This window comes from Leucoraja erinacea, chromosome 3 (assembly GCF_028641065.1).
Source record: "Leucoraja erinacea ecotype New England chromosome 3, Leri_hhj_1, whole genome shotgun sequence".
NCBI lineage: Eukaryota > Metazoa > Chordata > Chondrichthyes > Rajiformes > Rajidae > Leucoraja > Leucoraja erinaceus.
The window spans coordinates 75556704-75574867 of NC_073379.1; the positions used below are offsets into that span (position 1 = coordinate 75556704).

Consider the following 18164-nt stretch of genomic DNA (forward strand, 5'->3'; position numbering starts at 1 on the left):
ACTTCCTTGTTTCGACACTTGCAACTGTGATCAGTGCACTTTTTAGGGTATTTTTAAACAATGTTTTTAAACTGACCCCAAGTGTTATTGAATCTTAGTGAATGTCAAATACATTCACAAATGTTCAATAATAGTGGCAGCTTGACAGCTGGTGAGCTTGGGAGCACCAGGCTGCTGGCACTGAGACAACAGTATGCTACAGCAAAACACTAACGTTTGGTGGAAGATTGTACCCTTTGATTTATTTGTGCACTAGTAGCCTCTGTGTTATCCCGAATGGTCCATGAAGATATGCCCACGCAGGCCAGCTACCCAGAACTAGTTTACTTTTAAATTTCTTCTGTTTTTGGACTCTCGATTACAATATCCAACATGCTTCTAATTAGTTTCTCTTTAGCCACCCATGAATTAGTTTTAATGATATGCCTGCCATCTTTGTTTTATAAAAGTTTTCTATTAGCATCCAATTCCTGGGGCATCGCGACGTAGCTCCAGGGTTACTTGTTTATTTTTCAGCCCCACAATCCCACCCATCAAATGGCATCTCGACCACAATTTCACCCCATTAATTACAACTCTCAAATCATATACTAATTTGCACCCACGATTTTGTGGTCTATTTCTGACTTTTGCTATCGATTTTTTTTTCCTTCACCCTTTTTTCCCAGATAACTTAACCCCCTCACGTGTGTCTGTATTATCAATATCCATCTATCTTTCTAGAATAGATTAACGTTTGTATCTCCATATAGATCTTGACAACGTGTTTCACAATGAACATGAACCATTTATAAAAATAATAAGAGAACCTGCTTTGAAATGTGTTCTGTTACATCCTTCCCAATTAATCCAACTATCTTCACGGTCTCCAACCCATATCATTTGAATATGTCTCAGTGCTGCTTTGGAGGGTTGAACAGTTAATGTAATCAATTAGTTGTAACGGGTATAGCTTGGACCCAATAGCAGCACAGAATCAGGCAGGTATAATTGGTCATGAAATTTATTACGATACTGTAACATAGAGTAGTAACACAGGAATGGGTACACCGTACTCACACAGAGGCTCAGGATTGAGCGAGGGTTCCGAAGAGGGGCAGGCAGGAGACATAATCGGGGTAGCGGAAGGACCGGTGACCAGGAGATCCAACACACGATGCAAACAAACCAGCGAGGGACAGACGAAAGGAGAGTCGAAGCCAGGCAGGAAGTCGAGGAGCCGTAGCAGGGATACACCAAACGGCCCAGGAGAGAGGCAGACAGAAACCAGGAGGTACGGGACGAAGGCCGTGGTCGGGGACAGAAGGCTGAGGTGATATCCGGGAAGACGACAGGACGGAATGGTCAGGGGCAGGCAGGTTCAAATCCGTGTAGTCAGTCGGGAAATCGCTGGAGAGTCTTGCATGAATGCTGAGAACAATCTGGCATTGTGAGAACGGTGAGGAGAGTCTATATACCGGGTTAATTGGTGATCAGAGGCAACTGAGTGCAACAGGTGAGGAGAGTTGGGCTGATGAGAGGGGAGTGGCAGGCAGGCGAGGAGAAGGAGGGACTGGTGGAAAAATACTGGGAGGTGAAGTGGATGAGAATGAGGAGAGGGCAGACTGTGACATTAGTCTTTACGTTACAGTTTTACTTAATCTCCTATTTAACTCATCCTCATAACTTTCTGCAAAGTCCCAACTTTCCTAGTTAGGATATGAACGGTAAACTAAATCAGGTTTCTACCAACTCCTTCAAACAAAGAAGCACCAACCGCCGGCTATTGAGCACATGTGTCTTCTGTCCCTTGCATGCTCTACAAGGCATCGCCGGTTCCCGCTGCCTGGGCGGTCGCGCGGCTGGGTCGAGCCGCTGTGTCCATGGAGACGGGTGGATACAAAGCGGGGCAGAGTGGCGACCGCTGCAGCGCCGGGTCCCGGCCCGGCCGATGTACGTTTGCATCGGGCCTGCTCCGTCTCACTTCTTCGTCGGCGTACAGCGCCGCTTGCTCGAGCGTGTGACTGACCGAGTACTACGAACATACGCAAAAGTAGGGGAGAGTTTCGTTGTAAGTTTCTCTTTTCCACAGTATGTGTGGGATGGAACTGCAGACGCTGGTTTACACCGAAGATAGATAGACACAAAATGCTGGAGTAATTCAGTGGGACAGGCAGCATCTGAAAAAGGGTCTCCACCCGAAACGTCACCCATTCCTTCGCTCCAGATATGCTGCCTATCCCACTGAGTTATTCCAGCATTTTGTGTCTATTTCTTCTCCACAGGCCGGGCCATTCTGAATGCAGACGCGAGAGACTGGAGATGCAGGAATCTGGAGCAAATAGAAACTCAGCACGAGTAACTCGGCGGGTGGAACAACATCAGATGCAGGCTCACTACCTGAAACGCCCACTGCCCACTGAGTTGCCCCAGCAGTCTGTTTCTGCTCCATTCACAAGGCAGTGTATGGAAAAGGTCGGGTGGGTGGTGTTTTTGGTTGCCCAGGAGACTTGCGCTGTCTCGCTATGCCTGGTCGGAGTGAACTTCCGTGTGGACACAGACCTTCGGACTTACCCGGGATCTATCTCGCCAATTAAACGAATGGACTGAGCGATACGGTCGAGGACAATGGCAACATGGGTAAACTGTATCATTAATTTCTGATTTGGGTGTTTTATTAATGTTTATCCCCAGAACGTTTCAGTTTATATTTCAGCAACCCGGTCCCATAAACTATTTAAAGTCTACTTAGAGTATCATGTTTCGTGTCAACAAAAGGGACTGTTGCTTGGAGAAGGGTAGAGAGCTTCCAGTTTCACTCATTCACTTGCACGGGTGGGGGTGGGAGAGCTACCAAATTGTAGTACTATACTGAGTTTTATTTTTATTCACTTTGTGTCTCATTGTGAAAAACATAAGCTGCCGGAGGAACTGAGCGGGTTATAAATAATTTCATCTGAAAGCAGCGTTACGGAGGCAGAGGGACAACCGACGTTTCAGGTATTGAACTAACTTCAGATGCTGTTCCACCTGCTGCGTTCATCCAGCACTTTGTTTGTTTTGTTTCAGAATCCAACATCTCCAGTCTCGTGTGTCATTGTTTATTACGCGCTATGACACTTTAAATATGAGTTTCTTTCCTCTCGATAGCTCTATGTTTATATTTCCCCTCTTTTATAACTTGGAGTAAGACGATTAAATGAACGTATGTGAGACAGTGTGATTATTTTAGACGCTCTCAGATTTTTATGAGAACTCAACTTGCCAGACATATGTATGTAATAATGCCTGTTAAATCTGGTTCTGTATGTTAGTGCTTTGTGTAATGTACCTTTAATCTATTGTTTAAAAAGTACATTCTGATTGATCAATACTATATATATTTGTCCATTTCATAATCAGGCGCTGAATTTGTGAAGTTATCAACAAAAAAAGGAAAAACCAAGAGAAAGATTATGATCCATTTAAAGTCGTCCGAGGGCTCTCGACCATTAAATTCTAAAGATGTGGTGAGTCATGTTTGAGTCTATCATTTTGTTGCGTTTGAGAAAAATTGTACACCAGTATATGTATAACAATCACTTGTGTAATTATAGAGTACTTGCTCTTTGCATGTTGAATTTAATTTGTATTCCAGAAGCAGTGAAGTAGATTTACAGATGAGCACTATTGTACTGTGAAACCTCTAACTAAAGAAACATATCATGAAAAGTACCTAAATTATCGTGCTCTCCTTCCCAAATGTGTTCCTGTTATTCACAGAAAATAATAAGATAATTTCTAATTATCTTACAGAACAAGAATGCAAGGGCGGGAAAATCAACGCTTTTAAATTCTGAGACCATCTTAAAAACAGACTCTCCTCGCACCTGTAATTTGAAGTCTCTTCGAGCAAAGCGTCTGGCTTACTTTGTAAACCGTAAACATAACTGCACAAATTCATCTACAGCCGATGCCAATTTGGGATTTGATGACCAACAAGTCACCATTGATCACACAAATAGTGGCCAACAGAGTGAAAATGTACTTAAAGCTGAGCAAAATATTTATTTGCCAGAAAAAGAGCTTGATATCAATGAGCTAGTTCAACGTACAAAAATTCAGGATGCACAGAAGTTCCATGATACAAATTTAAAACCACCACTGAGAATTTCGAAGAGTGATGACAAAGCTACTTCCATGCCAAAACCAGATTATCATTTTCTGGAGAATCCCACTGTATCAGAGATTCAGAAGCTAAGGCATATTCTATGCTGGGCCCAGAAAATCCTGAAAAAGGGTAAGGAAGTTTCAAATACCCAAGTATATCAAAATACTCTGACAATAAATGAGACAGAATTGGCTGAGAGCCACTTGAATCCTGACATATCACAACCAACTACTTTTAATTGGTCTTCAAGTACCAAGAGAAGTATCCACAGTGGTGCTGCAAGCAGCAGATTTGATAATACCAATTACTCGTCAGAAATTGCTGCCGATAGCTGCAGTTACCTTGATTTCTTAAGGCCAAGTAGTAGCGTGGATCAGACATCTTCCTTCACTACCACCCTGACTGATGTGCAGGAACAATGCACATCGACAAATACTGGCTATTCAAGCAATCATTATTTTGATTCTAATAATATTTTGGATAGAAAATATAGTGAGCAAGTAAACGCATATGATATTACAAATGAAAATTGCCATTCTGTGACTAGTGATGTGAGTGGACTTAAAAGCGATAATTATTTTTGGATTCCCCTGGAGGAAAAGTCGGATGATAAATATGTCACTGAAAACAGACCAAAGAAAGTATCTGTGGAACATTTTGTAAAAAGCAATAATGATCCACTGTTGTGCAATAGTTACAATCATTACCATCAAAATAATAGCGAATCAATCTCATCAACCCGAACAATTATACATAGAAAATCTCCAATAACATATTACAGTTCAGAAGTTTTGGCAAGCCCTGATAATCAGCATGACTGTGCACCACACTACATCAGTAGTAAGAATGGTAACAATAATAATAATTGGGAGCCAACTTTATCAGCCAGAACGGTTATACTTAGAAAAGCTCCTGTAACACATTGTTACAGTTCAGCAGATATATTGGCAAATCCAGTTAATCTGCATAATGCTGCACAACATTCCAAATTAATTGTTTATGATAAAGAAAGACATAATTATGCGTGGGAGGCCGAAAGAGTAGAACAATACTCGGGAGGTTACCAGAAGCTTTCACTGGAAGATTCAAATATTGCTGACATACCTGGAGATTCACTAAACCTGGCAGATGCTGGTTTTAATTTAAAATCATCAATTACTTTAACGACTATTCCAACCCCTTGTAAAGGAATGACTGAAAGTTCAAATATAGCAACAACAATAAATGCCAAAGAGAATGGGACTAAGCTAGTCAGAGCTTCCCAAGAAAATTCAAATAGTGGCCAGTTACCTGAAAAATGTAGGAACTTGTGCATTATCAATTCAGATGAAACTTCACTTGCATATTCATCAATATCTCAAAATTATTGTGGTGATATAATATTGGACAAAAGAGGGAGTGAAAATTTGCCAACTTTGGAAAGTTATCTATCAAAGAAAGAAACAAATTGTAATAATGAAGAAAACAAATTGAGACACCAAATAGCTGAGACTAGGGCACAAAGTAGTTTTAAATTATCTTCAGTGCTTTTGCCATCATTGTATGAATTCAACGATTCAATAAAGCCCAGCCTGTATTTAGAAAAAGAGGAGCCTACAGAAAGTGAGAGAGGACAAATCACAGAAGAAAGTTGTGGCTCCTTCCTCACTGCAAATAATCTGGTCAAAATTTGCCCTGAGTGCAAAAGTGGTAATAGTTCAACTGTTAACTGGTGCACAGAATGTGGATGTGTTCTGATTGGGATTCCACCACTGTTTGCCAGCAATGTTGATGGAAGAGCATTCACGAATCCCAGGGATACTCCTAATAAAGAGGAAATCGACATGTTGGTAGCATTGGCAACAGAAAGATTAAAAGAAAGCACTGGAATTGTTGAGCCTGAGATTTATGATTTTAAAGATTCAGAAGATAGCACATGTTTCTCTTCAGAGCTGTGTGAACCTCAGCTTAGTGTATATGAGAGATATCTTTTATACATGGAAAACTTGGAAAAACTACGAGGCCCACATCAAACAAACCAACAGCAGCAGACAGATATCCTTCCAATAAAGGGAAACACAAAGCAGACAGAAACAATTGATGAAGACAACAGCTCCTATGGAAAGCATGAACTTGAAAATAGTATTACCACCTCATTCAGGGTGTCGACAGATTTCCCCGATCAAACCTATAGGAAATATGCTGTTTATGAGCAAGATTCTGAAGACAACTCAATTCCCGCGTTAGCCATAGGAACGATATCTTCGGGAGAAAATGTACCAGGATTTCCAGTACTGCATTGTGGTTTTCAGGAGAAAAAATACTTGCAACAAAAGAACAATGATGAAACATCGAAGAACATTTCACACGGAGTTGTTTTGAAGCAAAATCGTGGAAATCAGGATTTAACTTCTTTGGAATATGAGAACAATAAAGAAACTTTCAAAGGTAATTATTAAATAGTTGAAGGTTCACAATGACCTTTCATCATCTCTGCATCACATTTTGTATGTATGTTGTATTATGTAATTATTTTGTATTGTTCTGATACAAATAGTCTGCTATAGAGTAGTTATATCTGTAAAACTACATCAGAGTTTGTAGCTTTACAAGAGAATTTTATCAAAAGACAATATTCAATAAATACGATGCTGGCAAACCTTGCCATTGAAACATTGTTAACCTGCAGGGTAGAATAATGTCGGACTGTATTGTAGATAATTATAGAGAATGAGAAGTATATATATGCAATGCTAATAAATACATAACGGTCAACACCCAATTTATGGTAAATTAATTGTGGCATCTTGTTCTGATGGAAACAGGTGAAAAACATAATGAGAAACATTTTTCTCCCAGCATAGGTATGTACACATGTTAACACATCTTTGTTCCTAGGTTACAAAATCAGGTATACACTTTTTGTCTTCCCGTGTCCTGTGAATGCTCAAAGGCACTTTGCCGACTAAATGCCCATGCAGCATACTTACTGTTGCTAGGTAGGAAATCATGAGGATCATATATACACGCAGTAAGTTGAGATCAACAGTAAGTTCATGAATGATCAAATTACCAATGGTGTTGGTTTACAAAACTGTTTTAAGTCTTTATTAGAACCCACGCTAGGGTATTTAGTGTACATAGGATGCAATGTTTCTATTTTGCTCTAAATGCCGTGAACTGTTTGAAGAAGTAGGAGTTGAAGTGATTACCAATTATTACCAATATGGCATCACAAAATCGTCAATTAGTTTCCCTGGGTTAAGATAGATATCATGAAGTAATGTAGCCACAGGAGACTGCAGATGCTGTTTTTCCAAAAAGACACAAAGTGCTGGAGTAACTCACCAGGTCAGGCAACATCTCTGGAGGACATGAAAAGGCGACGTTTTGAGTTGATGCAAGGGACTGCAGATGCTGGTTTGACATGAGGGACTGTAGATGCTGGTTGGACACATCTGACTGTCGGCGATTCATGTCCTCCAGAAATGCTGCTTGACCCACTGAGTTATTGCAGTGTTGGGTCTTTTTGTCATTAAGGAATGTTTATTTTCTACTCGTAGAATAGATTTATTGTCATTCAAACCTAGGTTTGAACGAAATATCATTTCCACAGTTCTTTACATTACAAAACAATCCAAGACCCACACTTAACACAGTTTACATAAACATCCATCACAGTGAGTCTCCAACATTTCCTCACGGTGATGGAAGGCAAAGTCTTTATCTCTTCCCTTTGTTCCCTCTCCCGTGGTCCAGCAGTCCAACTGCAGTGTCGAGGCAAACTGGGGCTCCGATGTTCAAGCCCCCGGTGGGCGATGGTAAGTCCTGAGGCCGTTTAAGCCACGCCGGGCGATGTTAGGCCCCGGCTCCATGTCCTTAAACCCGCAATTCCAGCGGGAGAAGTCGCAGTTGCGGAGCTCGGAAAAGCGGTCTCCCACCAGGGACTTGGAGCTCCCGATGTTCCCGTCCACCGGGTCTGCGGCCGGTGCCTCCGAACTCCAAAGTCGGGTCGCAGCCGCACGCCACCACAGCTCTTCCCGCTCCGAAGTTGGCCAGCTCTGCGATGTCAGTTCCGCAGGCTCTGCAACTGGAGCCCTCGGGTTAGTCCCGGCCGGAGGTCGCCGCCGGCTCCACGATGTTAGGCCCAACGGCATCCGAGACCCGACAGGGAATAGTCGGGTCCCCGCACAGGGAAGAGATTTAAACGGTTTCCCCACAGCCCCCCCCACCAACCCCCACATATGCACAGCTAAAAAATATTATAAAAACTAACTCAAGACATACATTTAACAAGACAAAAATAAAAAAAGACAGACGACTGTAGTCGAGCTGCTGCCGTTAGGCGCCGCCACTCCCACAATGGCAATACCCACATGGGTATTACAACTGATATAAATAGAATGTAACATGTGTGGTATGGAAAATTCTTCAATTGAATAAACATGTTAACAAGGATAACATGTATGAGTGTGTACTTCAGTTGTATAAACATGTTCATACATGGAAATAACATGTTTGAACCATTCATTTTACCTAATTTTGTGAAAACACCTAATATTCTGGTATCACAATTATATGGCAGATTATTTGTTCTTGAGCACATAAATTGCAAATAGTTTCCTCACCCTATCCAACTAAAGAGGATTTTCATATCATCATATGTAATATATCATTTAGATCCTTAGTTTGGTGGGTGAGAATCCTTTTCATAGATCATTAAAATATTTATATGTTGTAAAAAAAAATTATGGAATGAAATAAAATCTTTACACACAATGTCTGGTCTTGTAATATATTTTGTAATCATCCACTTTTGGAGGATATGGACACTGACAAGCTAATTCATCAAGGCCGATACTGTAACATGACACAACTCTGCTCCCACATGAGATAATTTGCTGGTGAAAATCCATCATTGCATTTGATGAGCTCTGGACTTGACAATTTCATTACAGTCCTTCTAGTCTCACAAACTCCATTCCACATGAATCTAGGGCCATCCAAAACTCTTATACATGTTTCCTAACGTGCATCATCTGGTTCATATTTCATCCCTGTGCTCACTGTCATGGGCAACCAGACAGGAACAGCTTAATTTTAAAATTCTCGTTTTAAATACCCTCTCTCCCCCTCTCCCCCTCTCCCAGTTGTCTGCTTTTAATTGTTGCCGCCATTAGTGGCCTAGTCCCAAAAAAAGAGAAAGAAGAACTAGAAGGTATAGGGTTTAAGGTGAGAGGGGAAAGATTTAAGAGAAACCTGTGGAGCTACTAACACATACTCCAAGTAAAGATCCAACAAGGTTATTGGCATATAATAAAGTTACACTGCATGTTGACATCACTGTAACTTCATCTCCACTGGGTGTCTGGAAATGTTAGTATTAAATGGTGACTATATGGTAAAACCCAGACTGGATTATAGATCCGAGCGGTGTATAACATGTGTGTGTTAGTATTGGTGAACATATAGGTAGAGCAGATCTACATCTTTCCTCTTAAGAAAATAACGTAACTAGGAATATATATGTGAGTACAACTAATCAAGTTTAACCGGCGTCTATAATAATAGGGCAGTCGCTTCAGCACTGCAGCAGGTTACGCATAGTCCCCGTATTTAAGGGTAGGTTTGCAAATGCGACCCACACACGTACAGCACAAGCTCTCATCTGTTGGTTGTGTCTCGCAGGTCCTGCGTGGGACTCTGGATAGAGTATCGGCTAGGTGCATGTCTTTGCCTGGTTTGTTAACAAGTTTGATTTCGTACCTTTGAAGCTGCATCATCATCCGCTGCAGTCGGGCAGGAGCAGCATGGATTGGCTTGTTCAAAATGCTGATCAGGCGCTGGTGGTCAGTTTCAACAGTCAGCCTTTCCAAAAATGAAGTCTACGAAGTTCACACAGGCAAAAACCACTGCCAGCATATGCCACGGGTCTGTTGTCACCTCCACTGGTGCTCTGAAGACAGGCAGCACCCAATCTGTACTGCGAGGCATCACGGGTTAGCATTTCCGGCAGTTTCACATCAAAGTAAACCAGAGTCGGGGCACAGGACAACTGCTGTTTTAGGGTATCGAATGCTCTCCGGTGTTGTGTGTACCAGGACCAGGTTGCGTCCTTGTGTGTTAGCTGCCGCAGTGGTGCTGACAGTTCGCTGAAGTTCGGAATGAACTTACCCAGGTAATTTGCCATGCCCAGAAATCTTTGTAAACTGGTTACATCTGTGGGAACCAGCAGTTCGTTGATGGCAATGGTCTTGGAAGGATCTGGTTTGAGTCCATCACTAGTAAAAACGTGTCCCACATACTTCACTTCCCTGACATGAAATCTGCATTTTAGGGGGTTGAGATTGAGATTAATGTCCTTGGCACAATCCAGTACTTTCTTTAAAATAGCATTGTGTTCTGAAATGTCACGGCCAGCAAAGATGATGTCATGTACAATAATGGCACAAGGGTGTCCTGTGAACAGCTTTTCCATCGTGCGCTGGAAAACTTCACTGGCGGAGTTGATGCCAAAGGGCATTTGCAGAAACTTGTAGCGGCCAAAAGGTGTTCCAAAAGTGGTTAGTTCAGACGATTTGTGGTCTAACTGGATTTGCCAGAATAACCTTCTGGCATCTAAAACAGAGAACACATTTGCTTTGCCCAATTGTGCTGCTATCTCTTCCACTGTGCGCATTGGATAATGCGGGTGCTTGAACGCAGTATTCAGATCTCTGGCGATGATGCAGATTCATATTTCATCTTTGTTTTTCTTGGTAGCCACTACCATGGTTGAGACCCAGTCCAACGGGTCGTTAACTGCAATGATGACGCCTAGGGATTCCATTCTTTGAAGTTTGTTCTGTACGTGGTCATGCATGGCATGCAGAATTATATGAGGGGCTTGAACAACGGGCATTATGTCAGGGTCAATTACAGTAGAATACTTGAGGGGTGGTTTGCAAAATTTGTTATCAAAGAGTTCCTTGTACTGAGAGAGAATTTGTTCGGTAGTATCTTGGGCAGGGGAAATTTGGTGCACCTCTTCTCCAAAGCTTACCAATCCCAGATCCTGACAGGCATCAATACCGAGTAAAGTTGTTACTTTTCCTGGGACAATGAAAAAGTTCAGCTTGTGCACAGTAGTCGCGAGGTGGTACTGCAGGCCAACGCTACTAACTGGGTGAACCTCTCCCCCCCTCCGATAAACCCAGTTTATGGTACTTATCTAAGCCTCGACAGGCTTGCCACGGAGCTGGTTTCTCTGATATAATTTGTTGCATTCCATAACCATGTTGGTCTGAAGTTCACACGGGTGTCTGAACTTGTTCATTAAACAGACTGGGTCGTCCGTAGGCTCTTGAGGGATGATCTCCTCATCGTTGTCACCCAACACAGCCGGGGCATAGTGGAACCGCTCAGCTCAGCTCGTTGAATAGCTTCTGAGCCCGCGATGTTGAGAAGTACAGCAGCTATCTGCTCGGGAGGCGCTCCGCGATGGGCAGCCCGAATGTAGACATTGAAATTCCTTCCAACATTCACTAAGGTCGGTATCGAAAACCAGGGGGTCAGGATTCTTAAACGATTGAGCCATAAGAAGGAGAAGAAAATATTGTGGAATTAAAAGAAAGGAAACCCGATAAACTAGGAGCAGAATGGGTCCAAAAACTCTGATACCATGAGGAGCTACTAACACATACTCCAAGTAAAGATCCAAGAAGTTTATTAGCATATAATAAAGTTGCACAGCATGTTGACATCACTAACTTCATCTCGACTGACCACTGGTGGCTGGAAACATTAGTATTAAATGGTGACTATACGGTAAAACCCAGACTGGATTATAATTCCGAGTGGTTTGTACCATATGTGTGTTAGTATTGGTGAACATATAGGTAGAGCAGATCTCCAAAACCTGAAGAACAACCTTTTCCCGCAGAGGGTGGTGGGTATATGGAATGAGCTGCCAGAGGAAGCAGTTGATGCAGGTATAATAACAACTTTTAAAGGACATTTGGACATGGAAAGGTTTAGAGGAATATAGGTTAAATGTGGATAAATGGTACAAGCTTAAATGGGACCCCTTGGCATGAATGAGTTGGGTCAAAGGGCCTGTTTTTGTGTTGTACGACTATGATTCTATGACTATGAAAATAAATTAAATGCAAGATGTTATTATGTAAATACACATTATTATTTACATAGGTTTGTGGACTATAGTATTTCTCAGGACAGCTTCCATTTATGATCCACTCTTCTCTGAAAATCTCACTTTTCAACCATTTTATTATTTTTGAAGTGGGGTTAGCATTGTAATGTAGGGATATGTATCAGCCCGTTGTATTCACAGGAAGATTCCTAATAGTAGAGTCTGAGGTTAGCAGCTGGAACATTGGCCGGATCATTTATACTGTTTTATTACAATAATTAAAGCATTCACAACAGCCACCCTTTAAAAAGAACTATGTACACCTAAAACAAATCATGTCAAATAAAATGGACTACTTGCAATCCAATGGACACCCATTTCTTATTGTTTTCATTGGAATTGTTCAACTTGAGCCAGTTTGCTGCAAGCCACACAGGATGTTTTACTAACCAAGATTGGGGAAATTTGAGGAAATCAAGATATTCACTAACAATGTAGGTGTCCAGAGACTGGAGCATAAGATGAAACTTTGGCTTACTACACACATGACTCGAGCTTCTGCTCAATTTTAAACCAACAGCTCCAAGAAGATTTATTTTGGTTGATATTTTTATTTAAGCTGAATAGAATATAAATATTGGCCAGGCTACAAGGAGAACTCAGCCACACTTTGAATATAAATGTACCTATGAGGGATACACATAAGTTTATGCAGCATACTTCTGTGCTTCTTCTTATCGAGTCCACACACAAGATTAGAAGTTGTTCAGCCAGAGCTGAACACACTTCTCGGCATCTGCACAATGGTGTCTGTCTTGCGCTTCTTGTGCGTCTTGTGCGTGGTGGTGGTGGAAAGATTGGTTGAAACAGGGCCGCGACGTGAACGCTCTTTCCTTGATCCCCACTTCTGTGCTAAAGAACTCAAATCTTTGGAAAGGGACTCAAATAAAGAAGGGGAATTTCTTGAAGGAAATCTGTACCTTAAAAATATGTAGCTCGCTTGAGGTTGAAACAAAGAATAAGGAGTCCTCCCACTCAGAGGTCTACAGTCAGAACAAATATAAAATAATTTAAATTGTAATTGCTTATTTGATTAATAGAGGCACAAGAGACTGCAGATGCTGAAATCTTAAGTAAAAATCAAAGTGCTGGAGGAACTAGACGGATCAGGCAGCATCTGTGGATGTCTGAAACATTGCCTGTCCATTTCCTGCCACTGATGTCAAGAGTCAAGAGAGTTTATTGTCATGTGTCCCAGATAGGACAATGAAATTCTTGCCTGATGTTGCCCGACCTGTTGAGTTCCTCCAGACCTCGTTTTTTACTCCTTTGATTTGTATTGTTTTGGTGGTCACAATTTAGTTAATAATCAATCTGGTGCCAAGGTACATAATAATCTGAAGTGCGTTATCAACCCTTGGAAATTCTCTGGATCTGATGGCATACCTGGTCGCTGCACAGAACTGGTGCAGCCTAACTGGCTGGACTTTCTGCGGACATCTTCAACCTCTCACTATTGAGGTCTGAGATTCTCACCTGATTGAAATGGGGATCAATAATACAAAAGAGGAAGGTGAGATACTGGGTCTCCGTGCATCCCTTCACAACTGGATCCTCAACTTTCTCATCAACCGATCACAATTGGTATGAATTTCCAACACTCCCTCCTCAATAGCCATCAGCGCAGGGGCATCTCAAGCCAGTGCGCTCACTCCCCTGCTCTATTCACTCTATACCAATGACTGTGTAGCTGGACCTAGTTCCAACTCCATCTATAAATTTGTTGATGACACCATCATTGTGGGACAAATTATGGGTAATAATGAGATACAGTATAGGAGGGAGATCGATCGACTGATTGAATGGTGCAAGAATAAAAACCAATAAGACAAAGGCACTGATTGTTGACTTTAGAAGAGGAAGTCCAAGGATCCACGATTCTGTCTTCATTGACGGGTCAGTGGTGGAGAGAGTCAACAAATGCAAATTCTTGGTCATGCATATCTCTGAAGATCTGTCCTGGACCCAGCACATTGTTGCAATCAGACAGAGAGCCCATCAATGCCTCTACTTCTCACTCCTGCCATTGGGAAGAAAGTCTGAAAACCATGACCTCCAGGTTTAGGGACAGCTTCGTCCTCGCAGCAATCAGGCTATTAAACAATACAAACACCAGCTAAACTACGAACTATCTTATTGCACTTGGGATTTCTGGGGCTTTTGTTTTGCACTAATATTGGGATTTTTGTTGGCAGACCAATTGGCAGACCAATTTCTTTCCGGGGATGAATAAAATTTTATCATATCATATCATATCATATCATTTGTTTTAGTATGTCATCTGTTGAGTAATGTGTCTACAGACGTATTATGCTGCTACAAGTAGAATTAAACACTTTTGACTTTTGAAGTATCTCATTAAAGTGTGGAAATGGAAATTTCATAAATGTTTGCAGATGAGAGGTATATCTGTACATCTAAAGTAAACAAATATTTAATAGAGCTTGCGCTGCTGGAATTGGAAGTACCTTAGATGGAAGGTAGACTTGAATATAAACTTATAATTGTAAACAAAAATTATGTTGTATCACTTAACCATGTGCATGGAGAATAAGGGACTTGAGGGGCTGTAAAAAATACTGTAAATATTATCAGATTTTATCAAAGTGAACTTGGGAAGCCAAATAATTTTTCTTTTTTAAAACGACCTTGTGCTTTTTCAACATGCTGGGTGAAAATATATTATTGAGGCATAGTAATGAATAGTTAGTAAGCTGTGCAAAATTGTTGGGATCATAAAACAATCTTTTATTTTTAAGATGCAGAGAAAAGGCCCAAGAGGAGAAAAAACATCCAGGCAAGCATTAATCGATATCAAAGATGTTGGGAGAAGTCTAGTATCGCATGGTCATCCTATACCCATGGAGGTACAAAGACCAGGTATAGAGTTCTTCTATAATTACTTGCACTAACTTTCAGAAGTTTGATATTATCCTTTTCTTCTGTTGCTCAGGCATTCTTGGGTTCACACATCCTCAGACATGTGTAACTCTTGGCCACCTTTCCCATTCTTCAAGTACAGATGTTAGTTGGGATAGAATATCAAGTTAATTGATAGACACAAAATGCTGGAGTAACTCAGACAAGCAGCATCTCTGGAGAGAAGGAATGGGTGATGTTTTGGGTCAAGACCCTTCTTCAGACTGAAATTCGTAGGAGTGAGAATCTAGAGATATGGAAGGGTCAGGTGTGAAGATAACCGATCAAAGCAGTTATTGATAAGGAAATGTAGAATGGTTGATTGTTAGCTGGGGAAGATGACAACTTGGTATAAAATCAGATATTTAATCAAGAGGACAAGAACTAGTCAGAGAAATGGGATGCAGATTCAGAAAAAAAAACAATGCTTATACCGCTGGGTTGTAAGCTGCCCAAGCGAAATATGAGGAGCTGTTCCTCCAATTTGTGTTGGGCCTCATTCTGACAGTAGAGGAGGCCTAAGACAGAAAGGTCATTATGAGAATGGGAGGGGGAGTCAAAGTGTTCTGCAACTAGGAGATCGCGTAGGCCTTGGCGGATTAAGCGGTAGTGTTCAGTGAAACGATCGCCAAGCCCGCGCTTGATATAGGAGTCCACATCTGGAACAACAGATACAGTAGATGAGGTTGGAGGAGGTTAACGTGTACATCTGCCTCACTTGAAAGGTCTGTAGGGGTCCTTGGATGAAGTCAATGGACAGGTTTTGGATCTTCTGCGGTTGCAGGGGAAGGTACCTGGGGAGGGAGATTTAGGTGGGAAGGGACAAGTTAATCAGGGAGTTACGGAGGGGACAATCTCTGCAGTAAGGGGTGGAGATGGGAAGATGTGGCTAGTGGTGGGATCCCGTTACACATCGTTAATTAATCATGTGCAAAATCAAACCAAAACCAGTTCTGCCCTTTTTTCACCTAATCCGATGAAACAGCAGCTTTCCAGTAGGGGTTCCTAAATTTCAGCCAGGAGTTGAACCCTGGCAACTGTACCTTCGTTCTTGGCTTTGGAACAGTGAGGCAAATGTACAACCAGTTGGCTGAGATTATCTAATTAGCATTGATCAGCAAATTAACCTGGTGCCTTGATTGCCTTGTTCTGCATGTCCATTTAGGACCAAGTAATGTTGATGAGTTTTATCTCTTTTTTTAACTGCCTACTCATGTAAAACCTATGTACCTGAAACATCACCTATCCATATTCTGCAGCGATGCTGCCTGACCTGCCATGTTCTGCCAGCACTTTGTGTTTTGCTCAAGATCTGCAGTCTGTGGAATTCTTTGCCTCAGAGGGCAGTGGAGGCAGGTTCTCTGGATGCTTTCAAGAGAGAGCTAGCTAGATAGGGCTCTTAAAAATAGCGGAGTCAGGGGATATGGGGAGAAGGCAGGAACGGGGTACTGATTGGGGATGATCAGCCATGATCACATTAAATGGTGGTGCTGGCTCGAAGGGCCGAATGGCCTACTCCTGCACCTATTGTCTATTGTCTTTGTGTCTTCTTTATTGGTTTTTTTCTGCTTTGTAGCAGATTGAACAGTACTTTGCCTGTTATAAACTCTAGTGTTTCCTCCTTCATAAATGTGATGAAAAATGCCACTACTTATCCACCATAGCCTTCAAACCTGATTCGCTTGAGTGATTCTAAGGAGCGATTTGGTTTGTAAACCAGCTTGCCCTATTCCTGTGCTTCAGACCCTATCAATGAGCACCATCTTCTGGACAGTGAAGGAAATAACATGAATCAAGAAAACTCTACTGCACTTTGATTCTTCATCAAGCAATTTAAGTTACTTATCAACACATTGAGCAGGAGGCAACATTGAACCAAATTCAACTAATTTTATCTAATGTGCTTTCTGGTAACTTTATGTGTTGGAATTATAGTAGAGGATCGCTATTTTGAGGTCTATGTGGAATGAATATCGAATTGAAACAATTTATATTATTTTGAGTAAATTTCAAAGAGTGAAATAAATAATTCCTCAGGCTGTACTGGGAACGTGACTCAGGTATGTCCTTTTTAGGTTATTGGCACAACACTCCCCTCCCTCGCAGTTGTTCTGACAAGTCGTGCCCCTCAACTGAAGGTCTAACCCAACTAACCATTGATTACCTAATCCCACAATGGATCACCCAAATACTCCCTGCTCCCAATCTCACTGTCTCCAGAGATCAAATACCTAGCTCTTGAGCAGACCCTCCCAGGAAACATTCACCTGACAACACCTTGCATCATTCTTGATCACAAGCCCCAGACTTACGAACACACACCAACCCTTGATTGGTGATCACAGGCCCTCCCACTTCAACTCCACCCCCATCCCCTTAGTCACTAATGTCTGAACCTCACCCTGACCTTTCGTTAGCATGCACAACCCTTCCACCACCATGTGCTTCTCATCTCCATCACCCTGCCCTCTGACCTGGCCTTGTGTTAAGTTGATGTTCTTTGTCCCGAGCAGGCTGGTGGATTTGGGCACTGCTAACTTATACGTGGCAGGTTCACAACCAAAATCATGGTTGTGCTGTAATGTAAATGCATAATATACTGTTAAAGCCACCGAGGAAATTATAGACATTTACATATTAGATAACATAACTAACCAATAACTAAGAATTCAAACCTGAACAAATGAAAATATTATATTATTGCTCTAGTGTCACACATGTCCCTTAGAAACAAGGTACTGGTGGGATTACCGAAGTGTATATATTCTTATTTATAGGGCAAAGGTATTGTGAGCGGTAAAGCTGGCCTTGCACGCTTTGAATGAGAAGAGTCCCTGGCAGTACAGAACTGGACGGCAAAGCCTGGCAATCTGTGCTTCATGGTGCTGAGATGAAAAATAACACTAGTTAATGGGGCTCTGACCTTAATCATTCCATTATGGTTGA

The 18164-nt window shown here is 41.7% G+C and overlaps 1 protein-coding gene across 4 annotated transcripts in view; it reads left to right on the forward strand.

Annotated features, from left to right (window-relative positions):
• Positions 1-713: 713 nt before the first annotated feature.
• LOC129695746 (uncharacterized) overlaps positions 714-18164 on the forward strand; it is a 135912-nt gene continuing 118461 nt past the window's right edge. Inside the window, exons 1-6 of one of the 4 annotated variants that reach the window (XM_055632988.1) lie at positions 714-2050; positions 2265-2619; positions 2899-2979; positions 3382-3488; positions 3775-6556; positions 15059-15179. In XM_055632988.1, coding sequence (XP_055488963.1) covers positions 3435-3488; positions 3775-6556; positions 15059-15179 — 2957 coding nt within the window. In that variant the 5' untranslated portion in view covers positions 714-2050; positions 2265-2619; positions 2899-2979; positions 3382-3434. Of the gene's footprint in view, positions 2051-2264; positions 2980-3381; positions 3489-3774; positions 6557-15058; positions 15180-18164 lie in introns of all 4 variants that reach the window. The other 3 variants (XM_055632987.1, XM_055632986.1, XM_055632989.1) reach the window with 3 other exon arrangements.